This window comes from Nelumbo lutea, chromosome 2 (assembly GCF_056320005.1).
Source record: "Nelumbo lutea isolate HS-2025 chromosome 2, American lotus-T2T, whole genome shotgun sequence".
NCBI classification, from domain to species: Eukaryota; Viridiplantae; Streptophyta; class Magnoliopsida; order Proteales; family Nelumbonaceae; genus Nelumbo; species Nelumbo lutea.
The window spans coordinates 36,642,049-36,660,481 of NC_142685.1; the positions used below are offsets into that span (position 1 = coordinate 36,642,049).

The window sequence follows — 18,433 nt, forward strand, 5'->3', positions numbered from 1 at the left end:
TTTTGTATGTATTTGCATTTGAAACCCATTTTGAATTTTTGTTAGAGAATGCAAATGTAGGAATGAATGAAGGAAACTTGTACCAACTGAGTGGTGGCTTGGTTAGTATGTAGACTGGGCAGTCCTAGAAGCAATGCGGTTTCGAGCCCCGCTATCGGCTCCCACCACCATACCTTTAAGAAGAGTTATTAGATTGTTGCTAAAAAAGTGTTGTACTATATCAAAGCAAAAAAATGAATTAGGGCCCTTTGAGAAGAGTTATTAGATTGTTGCTAAAAAAGTGTTGTACTATATCAAAGATAAAAATGAATTAGGGCCCTTATGAAGGCAAAGGTGATGATTGAATACTAAAAAAAGAAGAAAAAGAATTAAGGGAACCTGTTAAAAGGAAGACTGAGCTTCCATTGGCGGTTCTTGTTCGGTTTTCTGGTGATGGAGAAGCTCACTTTGAAAAACGAACTTCGCAATTTCGAAGAGACTCTAGGAGAGAGAGAGAGGATTGAAGAAAAAACGCCATTGACCATAAACGACCTTATCCCCCCGCTTTATAGCTCTCTCTAGTTGGTTGTTTCTTCCATTTCCTACTCTTTTGATGGATAGTGTTGGGTAGAGTTTTTGGGGGCAGGAGATCCTGAATGAGATCGAATTTCCGTGTGTGCAGGGGTGTACTTCCAGACGCATCATAATTCACATGTGGGGACCCCAATGGCATGTATAAAAAACTAAATGACATACAATTTTGAAACTAAAAAAAAATGAAGAAAAACCCTACAAATGCCATTAACGATTGCCAGAAAACCATTTTCAATAAATTAATTTCTTAAATATATAAGTAGAACTTGCATTAATGACACCCAACGAAGAAGAAATGGTGAAGAAACAAAATATTTTCTTGCATAAGCAAGAATTTCCTGCAATCGTTAATGAAGTCTTCCCAGTCTCTTTGGTTGAAATTCCTCCTTGTTTGAACTGGGTTTTGGCTTGCCTAATTTTCACTTTTGTTTTTTTATTTGTTTAAAAAATTATATTATGAAAAACTAGCGGAAAAAATCACCCATAATTTTCTCCGCAGATGTGCATGGGGTGCTTAAGTAAATATATGTTTGGTTTTGATTGGAAGTGCATCCCTCATCCCTGCACACACCTATCCGAGTGCAGGAAATCCGATCTCCAATTTGACGGCTATGATCTTTCAAATATGAAAATAAAATCAGAGATTTTTGTTGGAAACAAATAAAGAATGCATTTTCCGGGAGTCGAACCGAGGCTATTGCTTGGAAGGAAACTATCCTAACCGATGGACTACAAACGCTCGATTTGATGTGTTTTCAGGATAAGGATATGTAAAGTTTAGCCAACAAGTGAACACCCCTAACCTAAGATAGAGAATAGTAATTTGTGATTTTACCCTTTTCACTCCTTACCTTATTTCAAAGGTTAAATTACAAATACTCATCTTGTACTTAAAGGGTCATAACACTTAGCCCCCTAAGACTGAATCAGCAACAAAGACACCCTATACTAACGAATTCCAAAACTTTGCATTGGAAAGAAAAAAAAAGAATTGATTACTCGTTTCCTCATTCTTAGCCATTTCCTACTTCTCGTTTGATATACTTGCCACTGTGGTTGGAGATAGAGTTTTCTTTACTCTCTTACAATTAGTCTTCAATCATTACAGAGCCCTTAGATTGTCGTTAATGCCCCATTTGTGTTTTTGCTTGAAATGATTAACAAATCAATTATCCAAGTCTTTGTTAGAAATATGATTTTTTCATGTGCTTGTTTAAACCGTTTTTCATCTTTCTACTTGTTTTTCTATTAATAAAAGTGGGATTTTTGTTTTGAGACATCCTATTTTATAGTTATGCCGACTTTGGAAGGAGTATAAATACAAATATATAGAGTGTAAAACTTTATATTTTGTATTATTTTATATGTATTTACGCTATATATATTTGTATTTGTATTCTTTTCAAACCAAAGAACCCAGAGAATTCACTCATATGATCAGTACATGATGGCTTCCAAATGATAGCTTCACTAGATTTTCAAACCGAAGAACCCAGAGAGAATCCACTTATCTAGATGAATTTGATTCTTCACTAGATTTTTGACACTATCAATAGCTTCAAATGCAAATTTTTATCTCAAATATGAGGAGTTTTCAGGATTAAAGGGTTATAACCAATCACTTGGGGAGAAATCTTTCAATGAGGCTCAACACCAACCTCAAGTTTAATAGTTCATATCATCCTTATAGATCGATTGTGATTGTCAGACTGAAGTAGTGAACCGCGAAGTTGGAAAGCTTCTACATGCTGAGATCAGCAAATCCCCCCAAACATGGGACGTTGTCTTGCCCCTAACAGATCTCTACTACAACGAGAGACCCCACCACAACACCCATCTAGGCCCTTCATCTAGGCCCTTACCAAATAGTCTATGGGTTCAACCCTGGAGAACCCTTGAAGCTAACTGAACTCCTAGGTCTGGATGTAGTAGGCACGTTATGTAAGCATAATGTTTGAGTACGTAATAGCTGTGCGACATATGTCCCGGTTAATGCACCTTTTATCTAAACATTTTTGTTTCGTTAGACAGAAATTATCTATTATTTTATTATATCAAAATAATTAAAAATAAAAACAATGAAAAAGGAAAACCTAAACGTATTGGGAGTTGGGACTCATTTGCTTTTTCTGTTTTTATTGTTTTTTATTTTTAATTATTTTGACAAAGATAATAAAATAATTGATAATATGTATCTAACGGAATAAAAGTGTTTGGATAAAAGATGTATGAACTAGAACATGTGTCACATAGCTATTACGTGTTCATTCATTGTGCTTACCTAACATGCCTATTACATCCGGACCCTAAACTCCTTGAGCTTGCCCTTCATTACAAGACCTCTAATATGTTTAATGTTAAACATTTGATCCTCATCATGCCAAAAATGAGCCATGAAGTAGAGGGAGGAAAATAACTGAAGCTTCGACCCATGAGGCCCAAGGGAACCATAGAGAGAGAGAGGCGAAGCAAAGACGGAGAAGACCAGAAGGCTCACAAGTCACATTTCATGAAGTTGCGAGATCGTGAGAATTGGAAAAACCAAAGCCTCTCTTTGCTTGACGCATAATGACCTTCCGAGGTTGTAAAACCCACGAGGCTGCAACGACAAGACATGAGATATAGGTGCAAGACCAAATTATGAGGCTCCTCTAAAAAGAAAAGAAAAGTTGAACCATTCGGTTCAGTATTTTTGAAAATCAAAGGTACCAGTTTAGTTTCGTTTAACCAATATAAAAATCAACAGTTAACTGAATTAACTGGTATATTATATATTTTTCACATATATTTTATATTATCTATGTGGGAGGCCAAAATGGGGTAATAGCTGAATGAAAGGAATAAATGTATGTATGAATATGTTTTTTTTTTTTTTTTCATGTTATAAACCCTACTTTTTACCGATGAAGGGAGGGATCATTGGTGCATGGGTAAGAATTGTAAAATATTCTCTCAATGGTTAATGACTTAATCAGGGGCTGAGTCAGGAAATTTTTATAAGGGGGGCGGAAACCTAAATGAAGTATGGATAGACCCATGGGGGGGGGGGGCGGTGAACCATTGAGGTGGAGAGTGGGAGGGGGGTGATTTTACATAGAAAGCTGTATTACTGTAGAGATTTTCTGAATCATAAGGGGGGCCATGGCTCCCCTGGGTCCCCCTTGGCTTCGCCCCTAGACTTAATAATTTCAGAATATTCTTTGGACCATGGTTTTCAAAACTGGATCGGAAAAACTAGGAACCAGTCAGGTGATCAGTTCCATTTTACCCCAGAACCATTATTTCACCAAACCCCTAACTCAGGTAGTCGAATCGAACTGTCCAACAGTTTGGCCATTTTTATTATTATTTTTTTAATTTTTTTGTTATAACAGGCTGTCTGACCCAAGAACCAGACCCCTGACCGCTTTATTGTCCGATTTAATTTTAAAAGCCTTACTTTGGACTATTAAGGGCTCGAATCCTTAGATCACCCTGATGAGGACATGTGTCACGTTACAACGCAGGAAAATGGCTTTGATTCCCACACTTGCGACCTCCTTCTACATGTCATTTTAGGGGAGACCATATCTACCGGACAATCAACTTTTCAGCTGTTTTGTCTCTTGAACTGTAGTTTGCTTTATTTGTTTTTGTCTTGTATGAGTGTATCTCATGAAAGATATCTGTGGCTTAGGGTTTAAGGACAAAGCTGTGGATGATAGGTAAACTTTCTAGTTAGGTTATCACAGGGTTTGTAGTTCTATTGTCATAGCTGGTCCACTATAATAGTATTATGTAGGTCTATCTCCTTACGAATTATATATTATAAATGAATATATGCATTATATATATAAGTATATATACAATATATAATATATTACTTGTATGTATTTCTAATATTTTTATTATATATTTATATATTTATCTATAATATCAAGAAGTCAAAAAGTTGATGAACTGAATCAATCAACTGGTTAATTGGTGGGGTTTGGTTTAGTTTCAGTTCATAGTTTTTCAAAAACCGATAGTATCCGTTCAATTTGAAAAATAGACCCATGGTTAACTGAGCCGTAGGCACCCATAGCGACAATGCTTATTAACTCAGTCCATTATCAATAGCACGAAGACTGTCGGCCAACGAATCAACATCAAGCAGAGGTCGTCAACCCTCTGCCACTGTAAATTCTATTTTTGGTTTTCATTTTCTTAATAGAGTTTATCTTTGGTTTAGCTCAGTTTGTATAATGGGCTTGGCACCAAAGTTGAACTCTATTTAGTTGCCGCATCTATATAAGCTGCCTAGAGGACTATAAAGAACAAGTTTGATTTTGAATAGAAAATTCTTATAGGATTTTCTACCTTTGTTCCTTTTTCTTCTCTTGTTGTCCTTGTTTTCAAGGAGCAGACTCAAATCCTTTCACCACCTGCTAAAGTAAAGGTTCAAGGTCATCTCCTTTGTAGGTTGTACCGTTGTAAAACAGGAAGGTTGGTGTCTACATTGTTTTCAGCTCACGCTATTTTAGTGTTTGTTGTTGTTGATTGCCTTTTATAAGACTCACTCCGTTTAAGGACTATTGACCGCGCCAATACTTACAAGAATTGAAAATGTTGAATTGGCCAAAATACCCTCATAAATTAGTTGTTTATAGTAGTGTTTGAAAACCAGATCAAATTGGTTGATCGGACTAGTTAAACTGGGCATTGTCGGTTCGGTCATACCCTAAAAATCAAACTTGATGGAAAATCGACCAAAACCAAATGATCGGCCAAATTAACTAGAAAACTAGCAAACTAGTCTCGATTTCATAAAACCGCATATAGGTCACTAATTGAGATGTAGTTTCAAAATGACAATGGCAAAACTTAAACCTATAACCTCCTTTATATGTATGTTGCTAAATTACCATTAACCCATTACTTTGTTATGTTAATTAATGATTTTTTATTACATATATTATTTTATTATACATGTATTTTAAAGAAAAAGTGAGTTAGGAGGCTTGAACCCTAGCCATTTACTTTAAAATTTTTAAAAATTGTCATCATGTTATCACAGCTCAATCTCTCCCTTTTTTGGTTCTTTAAACATTGGTTTATTGTTGTTAGGAGGGGTATTATAGTCATTTTAAAGTCTTTCTAAAAATTAATTTCTTTACCACTTAAGCAAAATGACCCCAGAGTAACTGTTTATAGTTGTTGGAGGCATTTAGGTCATTTGGGGCCCCTAAGAATGCCCCCGCTCCAAAACTAGTTATTTATAGTTTTGGGGGGCACTTATGTCATTTAAGCCCCCCCTAAAGTTAAAATAGCCATTGGAAAGAGTCCCCAACAACTACTTTTGTCCATCCCAACTGGCGGTCTTCAACCCCGTAGCCTAACCCAACCCAAGGGTGTGGGTCCTGCTTGGTGTAAGCCGATGAAGGATAAGGAATGGTCTGACTCGAAAGTCTAAAGGAAAATGGTGATGGCTTGCACTTTGCAGAGATCGGTAGTTTAGGAAGGAGAGAGAAAATGTGGGTCTGCCCTCCCCTCAATGGGTCTAATCAATAGGATATTAATGGGTTAAAATCTATGCATGGGGCCCTATTTATAGTGACTTGGATCTACTAGAATGTCTGAAGCAGAAACCAGTTATTATGCCCTTTAAACATTTTATTATTTATTTATATCATGCAGAATAGCCATTATTAAGCGGCTCCTAAGGTTGTGAATGACAGTATATTGCTTTTGCGGGAAATCTTTGAAACTTCCAAGCAAGCCAAGCTCATCTGTCAAACAGATACAATTAAATTAAATAATTTTAATGAACAAAAGGACCAAAAAGAAAAGGGTTCCATCATAATATGGAAAAAATACGATATGGAGAAAACAATTGACCAATAAACTAGAATCATAAACGTGATAATGATTCAAGTGTGGGTTTTGATTGGTTAAAACTCTTTTCATGCCATATCTTTTCCGTATCTAGATTTTCCCCCAGAAAATGCCCCACGAATGATTCATCGACATTCAGAACCGTTCCATTCTCATACCATTATAAGACCTCGTTGAAATACAGGAACCTGAAATAAAATACAGTTGAGAAAAACAAATGATGTGGGGATTGGGGTGGGGGGAGAAAAAAAAACGGGATTGATTTTAAATTACAGACCCGCTGGATCACTATACCTCAGATCCTACCAGGAAAACTACCCCAATCCAAATGGGCTTTTAGTTTGCCAGCCTCAATTTTCACCAGGCTCATTTTTTCTCAAAACTCCAAAGGAAGATTACTGTTTGGGGTTGGGGGCTGTAAAAGTAAAACCATTCCTCCCATTTTGCTCAATTAAGACTCACTTAGCCGTAACAATCTCAGAATTTAAATGAGATGGGCCCTTTTTAGAAACCTGATTGTTCTGCAATAATACGGCCATATTGACTCCACAAAATCCAAGTACTTATCCACCAACCACGCTTCAAACTCTTTCAGCTTCTTCCTAAATGCTTCTTTGTAGTCCAGGTTTTTAATGTCCACCACAGGTTGCCAGAAATAGGCTCGCAGGTCATCATTGAGCTTGCCCTGGGCCACATAGTTGTAGTAGGTCGGTAAGTTCTTCAAAACTTGCACCATCTGCTTGAAGGTGAAAACATACAATGCACAGAGTCCTTGGAGCATCTTGATGTAGAGAGCCATGACCAGTGGCCCAAAGACCCAAAGAGGGGTTAACTCCTTCGAAACTTCAGGCCCATAAACTACATTAACTGACAGGTACCAAGGGATGCTGCATTTGCAAACATAACACGTCAGTAAGTCGGTGATCTACCATTGCCATCATTATAAGTTCATAAGACTATAATGGTAAATTAGAAAAACAAACAACTAAACAATTTGCTATATTAGAATTACATGCTAAAGCTTCCCAGTTTTCACACACAACGTTGTTTTATAGATCATGATTAATCCACACCAAAGACGATAATTTCTTTATGTTTCTAATTTTAACTATAATTTGTTAGGTGTACAATAAATGAGCAACGGGATGCTAACATGAAATGATGACTCAACGACAATATTATCAGGGTATCAGAAAGAACCCTTTCTCAGGATCAAGAATGTAAAAATGTTATACTTACAATATCACAAGAGGGACCTTAATTATTGCATCAAGTCCCATAAAGTAACACCATGCTGCCTTGAAAATCTTAAATGCTTCCCTTTTCTGGATCCCATTCTGACTTTCTGATATCTCGCTTTGTGGCAGTCCCTCAAAAATCACATTTGGTGCTTGATTGAATGATTGTGTGCGCAACATCATCAGCCATTTCTTGAATAGCTTTTGTATGGCTATGGATCCCACTAGCGAATCTTGACCATCTTCTGAAGTATATACCTTCTCTCTGTCTGCTGGTTCTGTCAGTGTTTCTTCACCATCATGTGGTACATAGGAGAGTTTAACATTGTTCTTGGGGAATTTGCATCCACCTGATCTATCTCCTGATTCATCATTCTGGGCACTGCCTTTGAAGGCTATGACCCTGAAATTTCTTTTACTTGGTTCAAGCATACAAGGAGCACCTATGCTGAGGGAAAAATTTTATATTAGTTCTTACAATCTAAGCCAGAAAGGTAAATGTCTAATGTTGGAACTCTCTCTCTCTCTCTAATACATATGGCAGATGTATATGCTAAATCAACATTGCAACTTTACCATATGAATGTGTGAATCATCAAATATATTACTCTCATAACTGCCATCCAAGTTATTATACCATTTCTTTTTAGTAAATATATGACAAAAGGATTTACATACGAGCTTCCCTTTTTTTACTGTAAAACTACAAAACCAATGCAAAAAAGCTAAGACATATGCTTGTACATGGATTTTGCATGTTCAATGAATAATGAACCATGTATAATGATCAGAATTCAAAGTTTCAAACCCTTGATTGATCTGTATCATAAGTGATATAGAAATGATTTTTAAGGGAGAGACTGAGGAGGACAAAATGGAGTTCGCAATGAAATGGAGAAAGGAAACAATGATTGAGGCCAAAAACTTTCTGTTCGAGGAAACTAGAAGCAGAGGAAAAGATTCACTAAAGATCAGAGAAGGAAGAAGGGCAACTGTGTTTCTGGAGTTCGGTGCAACAAGCTGAAGGTTTTGTAGATGAAGTAATACACTCGGTGAAACATCCAGGATGGAAGAATACCTTAAAGGTGGAAGAAAGAATATATCAGACAGAACAAAGAAGAAATATAAAGGGTTGGTTCCTGATGCTAACAGAACAGTTTGGTCGAGGACAAAGACAAATAATGTTTCCCAGAAGAACGAAATACCTCAGCTTGGAATACTATACCAGGGCTGCTACAGGAGTATATGAGCAGACTGGTTGAAACTAAAAAAACTCAAACAAAAAGTAGAAAGGAAGACAAATGACAGGAAATCAAGGAGGCAAACAGGAAGAAATAAAGAAAGAGAGGGGAGACCAGAAGCTACCTCTCATCTGCTTTTCAATAGCTCCTAGAAGTGGTAGAAGTGAAAACTGGGAGAAAAAAATGGTAGTCTCGATGAAGAACAGAGTCAAAGATTGGAAGGAGACTCTAAATGCCATTGCAAGTAAATTACAGCTAAAAGATACACTATTGCTCAAGCCATTCGAACCTAACAAAGTGATACACGAAGTGGAAGTGCTAATCTTAGCTTCTGTACGGTGGAGACCAATGAAGGACTGGCTATGGTTGAAAACTGGAGCCTGGCTTGTAATGAAAAGGCTGCAAAGCAAGGAAGTATGATTTTAAAGATTCTGGGCCTCCCTTTCAACTTGTGGTAGGAACCCATATTAGAGAAAATAGTGGTAGCCTGTGGAGGGATTCTGGAAGCCATGAAATGCAGCAAGAATCAGAGTTGTAGGCACCAAACCAGAAGCAATTCCCCGTTCTATTGACCAATTGGTGGATAGAATTTGGTGCAAAATCTGGGTTGCAACAGAAGCCCTTCTCTGAAGCTGCAGGAAGAAGGTAGAAGATGATGCTAACCTGGTCTGGTGGATTCCATGTGGCAGGGTAGAAACGGAGGGTAGTGATGATGTGGCAACAAAAACTTCCCACAGAAGAAGAGGGAAAGTCTTCGAGAAGAAAGAGAGGCAGGGTTTTATGTAAAAAGGAATTAATTCAAAATGAATGTTGTAATGAAGTAAATGACTGTTCAAATTTCAACAGGGGAGAGAAACAGTCTGAGACCTTAAAAGAAATCCTGGATCGAAGGGAAGGTAATCAAATGGCTGGGAGCAAATCTTATGTATTGTCAGAAGGGGCAACTGGCCCGGGAACTAGCTTAAGCCAAGCAACTAATGGCCCAGTTGCCCGGCCATGTGATGCTTTAAAATACTGCATGACAGGTGGCTCGGACCAAAGGTCTGAAAGCAAACTGATTTTTCATTTAAACCAACCCACTGTCTCAGTTTTTCAAGCAATAGATAAAAAAATCGGTCTATCACTTCTCTTTTCCCTGTAACAGGGAAAACAACAGCGGCTGGGTTAGTGGAGAAAAAGTGCCAGTGTGGAGAGAGAACTTCTTCTACCTCGACCTGGAAAGCTTCAAGCTTGGTTTGGAAGCCAAGGCAAGAGATGCAGACTACAAAACCAGAGAAACCCAATCCGAGGTATAACAGGAAGAAAGAGGAAGAAGAAGAAGAAGATATTAGCGATTGGAGTAATTCACAATTTGTAGGTGAAGACTCGCTTTCAAGCTTGGGAAGTGTTGACAGTTCCAAAGTTAGTCAAAGATGGAATAACGGGCAGTTGGGGATGGAATTACTCTTTGAAGAGGATGCAACGGCAGATTTAAAAAAGGCACCCAATGAAGCAAGTTTATCGCAGCTACAGAAAGACATTAGTACCTCTGTAGACAAGATTGGGGCGAGTGTATGGCCAACTAAAGAGCAAGGACAGGTTAGCAAAGACGGGGGAGTTGGACTTAATCAGGAGCCAAGCATAAATGCAAGAGAGGTTCTTAGTAGTATATACTGCTCTCAGTACTAACACCATTTACACATTGCTCTAGAGTACATGTGTTCTCTTTCACATTAACACAGTAAAACAATCTGATGTTTTATTTTTGAAAAATGTTGCCTTGTTTTCTGTAGCCCCGAAAAGGCCATGTCAAATCAAGGCCCAGAAGATCTTATGGGACCACTCACTGTCAGTTGAATGGAGTGTTATAAAGTGGCAGCGAAACTTCAAGGAAAAGAAGCAAATGCAACAGCAAGTGGATAACCAGTTCCTCCTCTGCCTCAAAGTGGGCAATCACTGTATATATTCCTTGATCATATCAACGTTAAGTTCTCCAAAGAAAGTATTTTATCAAACACAACGTTCCAATAAGAACACCTCAGATGTGGCATAAACTTCCAAAATCCATTTCCAAGGGAGCAGGTCTGGGGTCATTTGAAGTCACCAATAAGAGCCACATATGAAGAGATTCTTAAAGGCACTTTAATTGTAATACCTAATTTTGACAATACCAAAATTAGGTATTGCAGTGTAAAAAAATAAAAAATCTTTTAACAGGTGATGGCATCAGTCAAAACTGGCAGTCCAATGAGATCCTACACTTCATTACAATCAAGTACATCAAACTCAAGCCACCACTTATACATCATCCATTGATTTTGTGTCCTTGTAGATCTAAAATACTGTTATTTCCCTTTGTATTGATTAGGAGAATAAAGAAAAAGCAGCAAAGGTTGCTAATTATGCACCTAGCAATAGATAAGTATGATGGACTTTTTTATCAGTGACAATCAAAGAATTTCATTAATTTGTTAAGGGAGAATGATATACACCCCTTTTTTATCAGTGGGTGAAGAGAACAGCAAATGCATTTGCAGATGCTTTGGCAAAGCAGGGGGTGGGAAGGAACCAAATGTTTTGGGCTGTATTGTAAGTTGTTTTGTTTTTTGTCCTCTCGGAGAGAGATAAGCCTTTTTATCTCTCTCTGGAGTGCTGTAACTAATTCTTATTAATTTAATGAATTCTTGTTATTGATAAAAAAAAAGGCTAGTTCTTGATATTGAATCTGATAGATCTACATCATAAGTGGCTATCCTGTATTCTACTGAACACTTATCCAATTTCATCAACCAAGAACCTAAAAGTTTTCAGTTTCAACCATGAGCTGGTAGACACATTCTCACTTTTCACTTTTCAGTTTTAAGCAATGAGTTCATAATCCATATCTAGAGAGAAAAATAACTTGAAAGCAAGCTCAAGCATCATAGATAAATATCAAGCATCTCATACCTTAAAAAAAGGTTCTGCTTTGATGCACCACACCTATCCAATTTCCCAACCAACTGAAGAGCTACAGGTTTCAATTTCATACATCTGGTCCATGATAAAGGCCTCAATGGAAAGGTGGCATAAGAACTCTGAAAAGCAATAAATAGAAATAACAATCATCTGAACCAACCTATTAAGAGGGACAAGTGAGTTTAAAAAACATTTTGATATGGGGTTAAAGCCACAAGTTGCATATGAATGATTTGAAGTGAATGTTAGATATGGTGATATGGTGCTTTGCATATTAGAAAATACTCTTGCCAAAATTAATCACTTTTTTATAAGTAAATAAATCCTTTTATTAAATTAGAAATATTAGCACATACAAGCAGCCCTTGGAGAGGCGTGAGTTGCGATCTCTCCACTAAAGAAGAAAACAAAAACTAGAAGTTAGTAAGTTACAATTGCCAAAATAAATCACTTTCCAATCCATTGCATTTAAAATGATTGGACAAAGAAACAACTGGGCTCCAATACTTGAGAATTTGGATGGATTATTTGATTTTTCATAAATAAAATAGGTGAATCAAAACCCAATTGCATAGGAAACATTTCATACAAGTGTAGAGGTAAAAAATAGGATTTGACTCATCCATACAGAAGTGGTCCATAAAAATCTCCAGAAGCTCCCTGCATTGAGATAAAAACTTAAAGCACAAACAATAATACTTGTGTAGATATAGAGCCAGGATTTCCGTACATACCTGCATCTGGTAGGCTATCAATGCCATTGTCACTGGTTCAAGCATCCATTCACTTACTTAACCAGGCCTGACATAGCAATAGTTAATAAGCAACAGATCACTTCTCCCAATAACATAAATGGAAGAGAAACCATTCAAAGTGTAAGCAAAAACCAATGTTCATAGAACTGGACTGGGAATAGAACCGGAAAAGAGAGAGGTTCACGGATCATATGTTCAACAGGGGTCAACCTAGAGGTCAAACTGTGATGACATGGCACACACACACACACACACACACACACACACACACACACACATATATATATATATATTACAGGTTGTATAAACACTATATATGATATATTTTACAATTTATATCATGCTTGAATGTGGTGTATAGATGTCAAGTTTCTTACTTTTTAAAGTAAATGACTCGGATTCAAGACTCTTAACTCACATTTTCTTTTATAACAAAGTAACATACATAATAAGGATTCATTAATTAACATAAATAAAGGAATGGATTAATGGTAATTGAGCAATACACATAAATAAGAGTTCATGGGTTCAAGTCTTGCCAAGAGGGGCTTAAGACAAGGAGACCCACATTCTCCCTTCTTGTTCACTCTAGTTGCTGATGCTATAAGCATGATGATATCAAAAGCTTTTTTAGATGGAGGATTTAGAGGTTAGAGAGTAGAGAGGCAGGAGGTGGTTGTCACACACCTTCAATATGCAGATGATCAGATCCTATTTTGTGAAGGTGAGAATGATGACTATCTCAGGAATCTGAAGGAACTAATTTCTCATTTTGAAAAAGGTCTCTAATCTAAAAGTAAACTTTAAGGAAGAGTGGAGTAGCAGGAGTTAACTTGGAAGGAGAGGAGCCATTGCATTGTGCGGAGCTGTGGAGTGTGAAACAAAACCTTGGCCTTTAGAGCACCTTAGGCTTCCTTTGGGTGGCAATCCAAGGTCAAAAGATTTTCAGAAACCAGTCCTAGAAAGGTTTGCTAAGAAGTTAGCCTTGTGGAAAAAAAATTATATTTCGTTGGGAAGCAGAATAACATTGATAAAATCCACAATGACCAATTGGCTATAGTTGGGTGGCTCCTAAGCACCATCAGGATCTGATTTCTCAGTGGCAAGGAAGAGGTCTGAGTAGAGAGGTAACACTTACTGGCTGAGAGTACTTTATGCTGTACTCTGGGGAATTTGGGAGGAAAGGAACAACTGGCTCTTTGAAAATAAAATAAAATCAAAGGGTGAGCTGATCAACCACATCTCCTATCACTGCAATTTGTGGGCTTCCAGATCAAAGGAGTTCAAAGGAATCAATGTTAACCACCTTAACAGAAATGTGTACAACTTTCTGATCTCCTATCACTGCAATTTGGGGGCTTCCAGCTCAAAGGAGTTCAAAGGAATCAATGTTAACCACCTTAACAGAAATGTGTACAACTTTCTGATCTCCTCCCCATCCCCCCCTAGTTCCCTCTTTAAGAAGGGAAGGAACTTGGACTCTATGCTTTGATGGCAGTGCTTTTGGTAACCCTGGAGAAGCCGGCATAGGGGGAATCCTAAGAGGAAAATGGTCTCACCTGCTGGGTATACAGTGGATTGATTGGAATAGCTGACTCCACAAAGGCAGAAGTGTTGGCAGCTCTCACAGGGATTCGCCTAGTCAGTAAACTGGGTATTCAGAACTTCTCCATCAAAGGTGACTCAGCAAATACTATAAGATGGTTAGGGCAACAGGAGACTGGACCTTGGAGACTTAGTCATTTCATAACAGAGGCAAGGGACCTATTAGCTCATATGAATGTTTCTCTATATTGAATCCCAAGGGAGATAAATGCCATTGCAGATGGTCTAGCAAAATTAGGAGTCATTCTGGAGACCTTGTACTGTGATAATTTTCCTCCTCTGTAATTCTCAGGGGTCTGGCCCCTGTTTTGTATTTGTATACCTTCTTGTGTACCCCTTTTTCCTTTAATGAAATCAGTTAACTTCTTTCAAAAAAAAATACCCAGTTATTTCCTATCCACATTTAGGATTCCAGCCAAGGTGGAAAAAAAGTTAGAGAAATATATGAGAGACTTCCTTTGGAAACCGGAAGAGGAAAGAAAGGATCATTTGGTCATATGGGAAGTGGTGTGTGGGAAATGATTGTGGTGACTAGTGACTACCATTAGAAAGAGACAGTCTCTAGAATAAAGTCACTTCGAGTATTCATGGTGTTTCAGACAACAGGTGGGATGCAAAGGAAGCTCCTAATTCTTCACCAAACTCTCCCTAGAGATTTATTCACAAGGTTTTTCCTTACTTTCTAAGCTTCATTAAGTATGATGTGGGTGGTGGTCTTAATGTTTTGTTTTGGGAAGATCTTTGGTTGGGTAATTCTACTCTCAAAGCTCAGTTTGGAAGGAGTACAAGTGCGAATATGTACAGTGCAAAACCTTATATTTTGTATTGTTTTGTATGTATTTGTACTGTACATATTTGCATTTGTACTCTTTCCAAAGTGAGCCCAAAGAACAATTTCCTCTTTTGTACTCTCTCCCAACCTACAAAAAGGAACCCATTTATAAGTTCTGGTTTGCCTCCTTGTCTGGGTGGAATTGGGATTTGGATTTCGTAGAGATCTAAGAGATTTGGAATGCTGTTCTCTAATCAACCTATTGGCCATTTTTTATTCTGTTTTCTTGGACAACCAGGTCATTGACAGAAGAATTTGGTCTGCCTCTCCCACGGGTTAGTTTTCTTAAGCTTTTTTCTTCAATTCTCTAGTACAGACAAACAGCTTGGGGATAAACTTCCCTGTGAAAGAAATTTTGAGTAGACCTATCCCTCCTAGGATTCAAGCTTTGTGTTGGAAAGTGGTTCTAGGCAAGATCAATACCTGTGATATGCTGCAAAAAAGAAAGTCTTTTATGTCCTTTCTCCTCATATATGTTTTCCTTGCAAAGCAAGTGATGAGACTATTCCCCATTTATTAATCTCTTGTACCTTTTTGAATTGTGTTTGGTTAGAATTGCGCTCTTTCTTTGGGTGCAGGTGGGAGGCTCCCCAAGATGTAGCAGGCTTGTTTAGCCCTAATTTCCTGAGGCAGCCTACAAAAGGAAGTACAATTTTGTGAAAGCAGAAAGGGCAGCAACCTTATGGGCAATATGGGAAAAAAGAAATGGAAGAATTTTCAAGGAAAAAACTAGGAGTGCAGAAGAAATATGGAGAACATAAATTTAAAGGATGCCAGCTGGGTGAATCTTCAAGGAATTTAACATCAATGAATTAATAAGAGCTACTTATCCAAAAAAAAAATAATAATAATAAGAGCTTTGAGAGAAGTGGCTACTTCGTCAAAGGCAAAAGATAAGACTGTGATGGAATGGAAACCACCGATAAATCAAGGCTTAAAGCAGAACTTTGATGGAAGTTCGCTAGGCAACCCTTGACAGGCAGGAGTTGGAGGAGGGGGATTCCAAGGTGGTCATTTCTTGGTTAAATAACTCCATGAGTTTGGAAGTATAGACAAACAATTAGAGAAATTCAATCTTTAGCTAAGGAGGTGGGGGCAACCTTCGGATGGATAAGAAGAACAGCAAACGGAATGGGAGATCAATTGGATAAGCAAGGGTACATAGGGATCAATTGTTTTGGGCAGAATTGTAATTGGACTGGGCGAATTTGTTTTGGCGACTGGATTGTCTTCCAGCCTTGTATTCTTTCTAATAGCATTTTAATCAACGAAATCTTTCTTTCTTATCCAAAAAAAAAAGGAACTAGGAGACTTGTAGATAAACTAGGGAGTCTAGGATTTTTCTATAGTACTTTTCTAAAATAGAGAAAGAGCTATGGAACATTGGAATCATAAGGCATGTTACAGAACTTGAGATACCTTTGAGAGACATGGAATGCCGTCACAGCCGCTGCTTCCACCACCGTCGCCGCCTCCAGCCCTCCACAATTGAGTAATTGAGATTGAAGAAGGAAGAGAGTGAAGAGAAGAGAATTGAGAGTTTGATTTGAGTTGAAGGAAAGGGGAACCAGGAGATGAGACGAAGATAAGAGGAAGAAGCTAGGGCAGCGAACGATCGAGACAGGGGGAATCAAAAATGAAAATTGGAAATGACCCATTGGTCCCATTCGAGTGGTTTTCCCAATTCCCATCTCACCGAAATTACCATTTTGTTCATATTTAGTTATAATGTTACATATAAAAGTATAGCAAGTATAAACTATTACTATTACTGTTGTTAAAAAAATAAAAAAAATTGCGGATTAAGCTTTTATCACAATATCATTTGTACCAAGTGGATTTGCACTGACTGAAGCCAATCTCTAGTCCAACCCAAATTATTTTTTGTAGGTATTGTTTAATTGTTATTTAATTTGGCATTTTCAACGTGTTGATTACAAAATACAAATAGCTGCTAGGTGGTCGTAAACACCCTGCCTTGTAGGCCACTTTGGACGAGAAAGTTTAGTTTGGCTTGGGATCCAAATCCATCTTGACGTAGCGTGGAAGTAATGGAAATTGGAGCCAGGTATGCAAGCACCGGGCGTTCGCTAGCACCTAGTGAATAACACCGATTTCTCTAAGAGAGAGAAAAGGTGGCGAAACTAAAGAAAAAAACTAGAAGAAACTCTGAAAATCTGAAGTATGAATTCATTGATAATTCTGGGAAATAACAGTATTTATAATACATTGAGAAATTGTAAAATAATTAGGAAACAATAACTAGGATATATATCAAAACATCTAATCTGTTAGGATTCTTCTTGACTTGATCTCCACCGTCCGATCTCCCCGGATCTTATCCATGCATGAGTTATCCTAATCTTGGTATGAATCTTGATGTATCTTGGACTCTTGAATTATCTTGGATTCTTTGAGTACTTTGGCTTATCTTGAATTCTTCCTATGTGTTATCGCCCATATGATGAAATGGGCTTCCGTGTTGAGATGGGCCTCCATCACATCTATACTGGAAAAATCTGTACTTACATTCCTATTTACTGAGAGTTCCTCCCTACTTACATGGTTTTGCAGAACATTGTCATCCTAAGCATTTGGTTAAATTGCAAACCCTGTAAGAATGGCGACACTGAGATGGATCTGGATCCAACCGAGATTTAAGTTTAATGTATTTAAGCGAATAAGAAACCAATAATATCAAGATTACATGAACTAATTGAAATCCATTTGATCTTCTTTGATTTAATGTATTTGTTTTTCTTGGATAAAATCTTAGTTCAATTTGTTAGGTTTTATGTTGAAAGCTTGAAGAACAATGAAGCGGTAAAACCGACTATTAAAAAGGTATTTTTGAGTTTTAAAAATATTATACATCACAAATATGTACTTAATAGTTAATAGGGATAATTTAAAAATTTTGCCCTTTTATAATTTGTTATTACAGCTTTATTTCTTCCTTTCTGTATCTGAGATCCAAAGGGTTTCATTTCTACCTTTCTGAGACTCTAAGTCTCTAAGTTCCATAGTGTTTCGTCATTCAACGTTCATGGTGGAACTTGGAACCGTAAAATAACTAAATAAAAAAAACAGGAAAAATAAATGCGTTTGCCGGGAGTCGAACCGGGCCTATTGCTTGGAAGGCAATTATCCTAACCGTTGGACTACAAACGCTATTGACATAATTAAATGCTCTATCAGCACTTATTGATGACCTCTTAAATTTATTAATACCTCATCTCTCGCAGCGGATCTGAATTTCGGGCTGTCGATAAAGTAAATGTATCTTAATGCTCATTTTTAAGACCCTCCTCATTAGGGGTGAGAAAAAAAAAAATTGAAAAATCGGTTAGCTGAATCCGTCGGTTCGTTTTTGGTTTGATGTTTTCAAAAAACTGA

General features: G+C 37.4%; 1 protein-coding gene and 1 non-coding gene across 13 annotated transcripts; both read right to left on the bottom strand.

Moving 5' to 3' along the window:
• Positions 1 to 6,563: 6,563 nt before the first annotated feature.
• On the bottom strand, positions 6,564 to 16,752 carry LOC148869886 (uncharacterized). 12 transcript variants are annotated; one of them, XM_088971955.1, is made up of 8 exons: positions 16,457 to 16,687; positions 15,461 to 15,671; positions 12,580 to 12,646; positions 12,435 to 12,505; positions 12,202 to 12,239; positions 11,837 to 11,964; positions 7,669 to 8,115; positions 6,564 to 7,316 (listed from the first exon to the last, which is right to left on the bottom strand). In XM_088971955.1, the coding sequence occupies exons 4-8, from the start codon at positions 12,484 to 12,486 to the stop codon at positions 6,914 to 6,916; spliced, it is 1,068 nt and encodes a 355-aa protein (XP_088828081.1). In that variant the 5' UTR covers positions 12,487 to 12,505; positions 12,580 to 12,646; positions 15,461 to 15,671; positions 16,457 to 16,687; the 3' UTR covers positions 6,564 to 6,913. The 12 variants fall into 12 exon arrangements, with proteins under 12 accessions (XP_088828081.1, XP_088828082.1, XP_088828080.1 ...); XM_088971956.1 differs by lacking the exon at positions 15,461 to 15,671 and having other exon boundaries at positions 12,474 to 12,505; positions 16,457 to 16,731; XM_088971954.1 differs by lacking the exon at positions 15,461 to 15,671 and having other exon boundaries at positions 16,457 to 16,731.
• Positions 16,753 to 18,137: 1,385 nt separating this feature from the next.
• TRNAG-UCC (transfer RNA glycine (anticodon UCC)) lies at positions 18,138 to 18,208 on the bottom strand. Its single transcript has one exon. It is a non-coding gene; the product is annotated as a tRNA-Gly (tRNA).
• Between the last annotated feature and the right edge of the window lie 225 nt (positions 18,209 to 18,433).

What these genes read in the sequence shown, in the direction of transcription:
- LOC148869886 (XM_088971954.1), bottom strand. Translation starts at nt 12,486, where the DNA reads ATGGACCACTTCTGTATGGATGAGTCAAATCCTATTTTTTACCTCTAC. An exon ending in AAGCAGAACCTTTTTTTAAG is followed by an intron (nt 8,116 to 11,836) that starts GTATGAGATGCT and finishes TTTTTCCCTCAG; the next exon opens with CATAGGTGCTCCTTGTATGC. An exon ending in AAGGTCCCTCTTGTGATATT is followed by an intron (nt 7,317 to 7,668) that starts GTAAGTATAACA and finishes TTGCAAATGCAG; the next exon opens with CATCCCTTGGTACCTGTCAG.